We start from the raw sequence: 7,864 nt of genomic DNA, 5'->3' as shown, positions 1-7,864 counted from the left end.
AAAGCAAGTCTATCGCGTACATCCTCCAATACCCAACACAGGCGTAAAATATAATAATATACAGGTTAGGTATATCGATAACGATAGGTACATATTAATAAAACGGAGGAAAATGTTTGAAAAGGAAATTATATAAACGCACGCCATTATAATAATATTATAAATAGTATATTAAATACATACCGATTACTGGCGTTTGGCACGCGCTGCCCCGTCAGACGAACTCCCTGATGCGTAAGCATACTATTTATTATAATAAAGGTATATTATCGTGAACCTATAGATCGTTAAGAGGATGTATAGGTAGTATATAAACATGCACTATGCAACGTCACATAATTATTATTACTGTAAAATAAATTCACCGTTCCAGTCTACCACACGTCGCACTGCAAAAACTCACACTAATTATTCATGCGCAGTTCAATCATAATTAGCACGCCTTGCATGAATTCGCAAATCCAAGTTTTGAAAATTACACGACACTCCTTCACCCTTAAAATCAAAGTTACATCGAGAGCAACAAAAACACGTCTTTCCACCTCTTTCCTATACTGCTAATAATTAACATTTTTGAAATTTGGAACCCCCATGTGGTACAAACTAAATGTCAAACACAAACATCAATAGCTTTCACTCCTTCCAACAAACATATTTTCACCTGTCGTCTTACCAAATGCTTATTATTATGTCAGAAACTTCAATTTACTCACATACCTTAAAATTCCAAAAGTCCCAAAAATGATTCACTACATTATAATATTATAGCTGCACAGTATACTACTACAAAACAAATTCACAAATCACAATAACACATAATATTCGTTCTACAACCCACCTGTACCCCGTCATTCTTTTATCACTCTTTTTTGACAATCTATATCGTTGGCCTTAATGATTTAGAGAACATCTTAACAATAAATTCATCGTAACTAGACAAAAATTAAATTCAGTAAGAACCTGAAGTTGTGTCAATAGATACTTATGTAACTCCATATTGGTATTTTTCCTAAATATCATGTAGGTACTAATGTGCTTTATTGTATTTTATTGTAAGCATTAATTTTATGATAAAGTGTTAAAAATGTAAAAATAACAAATTAGGTGTATTCTGAATGTATTTATGTAGGTAAGTATCTCCCACATTTGGTGTCGCGTCTTTTATACGTGGGTCAAGTTGGGTTCAACGAGTGTAAATTTGATGCATTTTATTTTTATCTGATATTATGAAAATTCCAATTTAATCACATTTATGTTTATTGCTTTTTGATCGTTATATTCTCTGGAACATTATACAGTGAAACTTCCATATAACGAACTTCCATTTAACGACATTTTCTGTTTAACGAAATATTTTTAAGAACTATGACCTTCATTATTAATTACACGTAAATTTATCTCCAAATAACGAATCTGATGTTTCTATATAACGAAATAATTATTCGATAAAAACCAGTTTTTGTAAATGTTGTCACTATCAAATTGATAGTTTATGTCATTTTTTCAAAGCTGGATTTACAAATGAAAATATTGAAACCGATATTGAAATACCAGATGTACAACGAGAATGGGAGTTAGTACACTGCGATGGCGTTACTTTACAAGATTATTTGAAAATTGATGAAGATATCGCCGTATATGAATCACCTACTGAAGAAAGTATTGTAGAAGAGGTTAAAAAAAAAGAAAATACTGATGAATTTGAAGAAGAAGATGACGAAGAGGAACATGCAGTAGAACAATCCAAACTCACAGAAGAAGACATATTAAACGATTTATGGGTGGTAAGAAATGGTTTAGACAAGAAGCAAATGTTCCCGATGATTTTTTTTTAAAACTAGACGATATAGAAACTTTTTACGAAAGAAGGACAATTTTCAAAAATATTAAGCAAACAAAACTTACTGATTATTTCTTTTAAATTATATTTAAGGTTAAAAATTAAATTAAACTGTAATATGATGTTTGATGTTGTTTTTACATACATACAATATACATAATAAAAAAATAATAAAAAAAAAAAGTTGAAAAAAATACGTAATTCTACTTAACGAATTCCTCTATATAACGAATTTTTTTTGCTGCTTATTCGACTTCGTTATATGGAAGTTTCACTGTATTATTATAACTTATAAATTCCGTGGCAGTTAGTGGAGTGATTTTGTATCACTGCTTTTCGGACGAAATTTATCCAAGAACGCCTATACATAACCAACCTGCATATAAAGAATATCATACAAATTTCATGTGACAAAAATTGTGGGGATTACATAAGTACTCATGCGATCAGCAGATCCTCAAGATGTTTGTCACACAACATTATAGTATGTAAGATACTGTGTAATGTATATTATATATATGTATTGTATTGTAAAAATAATAGAAAGTTATTTACGGCGCCGTCGACCGTCGTACACTCGTACATCACAAAAGTATCTCACCGTTATTTTTTTTTTTATTTTAAATCATTATAAACCGAACAATTCCATTTGTCTAAGATTAAACTGTTTTTTTTTTGTGACTAACTTCATTCAAAAAATAAATTACAATTCTCTAATGTTTCCTTGAAAAAGTATAATTTGTCCACTCATATAAGTTTAGCCGTTAAGTTATGGTTTTGAAAATATATTATAATTTCATTGTAATTATATTAACAATTTATAGAACAAAATTATAAAAAAAAAATCTCGGGGATGCTGCTTAGTTTACCAACAATTTGACAAAATATATAGTGGAAAACGAGATTTTTTTACGTTTACACTATCGATTTTTCCGAAATTTACTGGGAAACGCCAAGTTCTTATAAGTTATAAAATATAATATTACATAATATAATTTTGATGTCATTCCTCTTTCTTGCAACCATATAAGTTATACAAATTGTTAGACCTTTACTAATAAAGCTGATTTCAAATTTACACTGATCCCAATTATTTAATACTACATGTATATTATTTGCATATAATAATTGCGTTTAGGAACATATCATCTACATAACATCTTAAATCACTCAATAGTGCATTATAAATAAACTAAATAACAAAACTTTGATTTTTCAATGTTTCCAACGTTAAGCTTTACACTTGTCGTCTTTCCAAACTTACATCGTAAACTTTTAGTAGGTACTTATATTTAGTTTTCACATTCCCATTGACTTTCGAGTTTTTTGTTTCTCTCTTCTAGCTTTGTTCTAAATTTAATTCGTATACTTTTTTCTTTGGCTCTTATAAGTTCTAACTTTTGACAAATGTTCTACCAGCAAACAATAAAGTGCACGTAACGACAGAAACACTTGACTGAACAACTTAATAATATCCATTTATACAAAATATAATATTATAATATATTAATTTTTAATATTTTCAAAGTGGATAGTCTGATTGAAAAAGTATATTATATTGATATACATTATAATTTACTAACTATTTATTTAGTTTATTAACTTCTAAATCCTAAAATAATATAATACCATTGTTGTATTAAAAGTTATTCGGTTCTGGGTTAAACGATTGTTAATCCATATTCCAAACTATTTTTTTGTGTTGTACGAATGTGTACGTTTAATTCCATTTATTATTCATTGCTTAACTTCGGAAAAATAATAATATTCTGATACTATTTTTAATATTTATACCTACTTTTGCAAGTTGCTTCGGCGGTTGCTATCATAAATATGTTTTACGTAAAACAAAATAAAACAATTATTGAATCAGATATTATTATTATCATTAAGTTAATAAAGTATATACCAGAATGAAAAATTGTTTGTATTTTAAATGGGCGTAAATTGCAAAATTCTAGACTACATAATTGTTTTTATTTGACATACTTTTTTATTATTGTCGACTATCAAACAAAAACTGGTTAATGTTTTAGAATATAATAATAAAATTAAAATCGTTAAAATATCTGTTTAAATATCTGATATATATCAACGTAACGTGAAACACTAAATACTAAATATAATGTACAATCTTAATTATTTAAAAAAGCAAAAACAAAAACAATGTTCAATTTACAAAAAAAAAAATAATAATAATAATAATAATAATAAACGTATAAATACATTTTAATCTTACAATAAAATTGGCACCAAGTGTTAAAAAATAAACAAAACGTCTAAGTCTAACAATATAATAATCATTCTATGTATAATATATTATATAATAATAATAATAGTCGTACTAGAGTAGAAATACGACGAAAACGAATTTTTAGACTTAGACACGGTAAAATACTGCAGAGGGGTGTGAGGATGACCCTTCTATATAACACAACATATATAATATACTTTTGCGTCTTTGATCGATTTCCTAACGAAAATAGTATAATAATATAGGGCCGTCCGTGGCTATGTAGATGCGTATATATATACATAAACCTACTGCGAATTGATTTGACGCACATTCAGCACCTACATATTATTTTAATAAAAAAATTAAAAAGGAAACTGAACTAACCAAACGGCTTAAATAATTGTATATACAAAAACAGATTTTGGTTTAAATAAATTATTATCAAGATGCCTACCTAAATATACTTAAATACGTGACTCAGACATGTGCATGGTATATATATTATACATTATACACAATATATATATTATATTATTCAATCTGGAGACCTATCGTCATCGTGTGTTGTATACGCATATGACATAATCAAATATAAATTATAACACTATATCAATTCTTCAACGATATTCAAAAAATTAAAAGATTTTAAAAGAAAAAAAACGATTTCTCTATGGACAAATCTCGTTTGATACAACGATAACGGATTCCGGGGAAACTGATGACCGGAAATTATGGGACACGTCCCGAAGCGATAGTGGGGTGCGAAACACGCGTGGACACGCGACACAATTTACAGGAAATCCGTTATGAACACTCGTTTCAGGTCGGGCACACTACCGCCGTGGTGTCCGCGGCCACCGCCACCGCCGCCCAGCCGTCTGCCGGCAATGCCACCGAAGCCACCGCGATGTCTGCCGCCGTGATGGTGGTGCAGCTGATGGTGTTGTTGGTGAAACTGCTGCTTGTGCTGCTGTTGGTGGTGTTGCTGTAGCAGTTGAGAGGCGTGCGGATAACCCGCGGCATCAGCAGCCGCCTGTGCCGCGACAAGCGAGTCGACCGACAAGACGGGTGTGAGACGTGCCTTGGGCCTGCGTGGCGTCGGCGGAGTGGGTGGCAGAGCTGGTGCTGCGGCGCGCACTTGGAGCCTGTGGTGTTGCTGGTGATACTGTGACGGCTGTGGATGCTGGTGGTGCCGATTGTGCAGATGGTGCTGTGGCTGCGGCTGGTGGTGCCTGGCTCGTCTAGTGGGCGCCCGCTGGTACGGGACCCGACCGCTAACGGGTGATCGGTCAGTCGCGGGTGGCGTGACGTCTTCACCACTGCCGCCATCGCCACCAGATCGGTCAACGGACGCCGCGAAATACTCGAAATCATCGTTGGCCGCCGTCGTGGCCGAACACACGCTCCGGGCGGACAACGTGGCGTACCCGCCCTCTTCGTCGCAGTCGTCGCAGTCGTCCCGCCTGTCACATCCGTCGTCCGATGAATCGTCCTCATCGTCGGCCGTCGTTTCTGCCGCCGTTACCTCCTCGGGCCTGTTTGCCCGACATCCTTCGTCGTCCACGGCCGCGTCCCGGCCACTTTCGCTGCCGCAACAGCTTGCCTCGTCATCTTCGTCGTCGTCTTGGGCGTACAACTTTTCGCGGAGCTGTTGTAAGTTTTGAGGCAATCGGTTGTCCGTCGCTCGAACGCCACTGACTACGGCAGCGACGCCCGCCACGATCGTCTGGTCGTCCAGGCTGTCGGCCGGCGTCGAGTCGTCCGCCACCACTTTGCAGTCGTCCGCCGTCGTCGGTGACATGGCCGCTGACGCGGTCACCATATTGGCGAACCGAAGTGACCGGTGATGAAGCTGCTGCTGTTGTAGTTGTTGATGTTGATGCTGTTGCTGCTGATGGTGGTGGTGATGTTCGTCTTCACAACATTGGCCGACTGTCGAATCGGTTGCTGTGTGTATAAAATGTGGAGGTGGTGGTGAAGCCAGTAAGCCACTCATTGTCCTAACGCCTGAAAAACCACAAGACAATAATATTAATATTGCATAAGTCTCAAAAATCTGATGTTATAATATATTATTTATAGTTAAAATATTATTTTCTTCAAATTATACGAGAAAAAAAATTGAAATTTATTATTTTAAATATGCAGTTACATTTTTCTGAAAATATTTGATTGGTATATTTATTATTTTTATTGTATTTTGACCTTTAACAGCACTCCCTCAAGCAAGTTTGCTTTCGTCAATATTGAATCTGTTTAAACCCGGTTCTACTTTATCTGTATCTACATTCCCACACGATATTCACGGCATAGACGCAATCTAACCAATTTCCATTACTCATTAGTTTGTTTTCTACATTTTTTTTCTGTTCTGTATTTATATTTTACCATGTAATAACTTAATTTTAAACATTTATAATTAAAAAAACAATTAAAGAACTGTCAGATTAGTGCATATGAATATGTCAGAAGGAAGATAAAGTCACCGTTGTTTAGGCTGAATACCTATTGGCAATAATGTCACTGGTAGATACTGTGGTTACCGATGTCGACTATACGGTTGTAAAGACAAGAGACAAACAAATAACAAAAGCCCAAACGGTATTAGACTATGCAGGGAAAATTGTAAAAATATATTATAATAATATTATATGTGACCTATCTAAGCGTGTCACGTGAATTTGGCATTTTTATGCTCAGACCAAGTAATAAAAATGTGTTTTTTTAGCGTTTTTAGTCAAATGTGTGCACTTGTTACATATTATATACGCAACATAAATAAAAGCACTAGATAATATATTATAGGTATTATAATACAGAATATGGATGTGTATTGTTGAACGTTGTATCGTTTCGTTCACATCGGCGTAATCCAGTGATGTATTATTATTTGTAATCACATTGATAATTATACGTATTGTATTTGAAAAATGATTCTCAGTGTAGGTAGTCCACCGTCCACGGGTATAGAACGGCCAAGGTTTAACCTTAAGTGGGTTATTTTGCCTGTCGACATTTCTCGACCTTTCTCACGTGTGATTTTTCCCCAAACTAATGAGAAAATTTAAAAACGACCTATTTAAAGTAAGGTAGGTATACTGAATTCTCGAATTTCCAATCGACTTACACGAAATCTCGGTTGGAAAATTGTTTACCGAGTAAAATATTAGAGTGACGTTCACATCATTGTGAGGCCAAAATAGATTTTCTAGGAAATCAGAATATACAATTAAAAGTTAAAACTACATTTTTTAAACAATATAAACATCAAAATATTTTATTGCGCTACGTGCGCTTTCTCGATTTTTACTGTGCATTGTATACCTATCTAAAATATAATACATTATTTTTTACAAAGTGTGTCATAGGATATTATACCTGCTGCCTTTTATTACCGGCACACGATTTTTAGCCCTGTGACCCGTATTATATAATATAATTTTATAATTTGTACATTGTAGGTAATAACTAATAGGTATATGCCAACCTCTAATAATCGGCAATAAAATAAATACTCGGACGCCTATATATATATATAGACAATATCATTATTATTATTATTATTATTATATTGTTGGGTTACGGTGCACGGTCAAACGTCAACGCCGCCGTGATCATAATAATAATAATAATATACTTTTATATAGATGAAGAAAAAAAACTCGGCGATGTAATATATAATGTATACCTATATAATATAATAATTATATTTGCTGGACGTCGTGTTACACGCCCGGGAATTGCACGAGAAAAATTTAATAAATATCCCAATGGTCCTCGATGTGCCC

General features: G+C 33.7%; 1 protein-coding gene across 1 annotated transcript in view; it reads right to left on the bottom strand.

Moving 5' to 3' along the window:
• Positions 1-3,810: 3,810 nt before the first annotated feature.
• Positions 3,811-7,864, bottom strand: part of LOC132939014 (uncharacterized) — a 57,360-nt gene continuing 53,306 nt past the window's right edge. Inside the window, exon 5 of the mRNA XM_061006013.1 lies at positions 3,811-6,083. Within this exon, the coding sequence (XP_060861996.1) occupies positions 4,867-6,083 (1,217 nt within the window). The 3' untranslated portion in view covers positions 3,811-4,866. The remainder of the gene's footprint in view (positions 6,084-7,864) is intronic.

Source organism: Metopolophium dirhodum, chromosome 2 (genome assembly GCF_019925205.1).
Source record: "Metopolophium dirhodum isolate CAU chromosome 2, ASM1992520v1, whole genome shotgun sequence".
Lineage (NCBI taxonomy): Eukaryota > Metazoa > Arthropoda > Insecta > Hemiptera > Aphididae > Metopolophium > Metopolophium dirhodum.
This window is presented reverse-complemented; position numbering and strand designations above follow the sequence as displayed.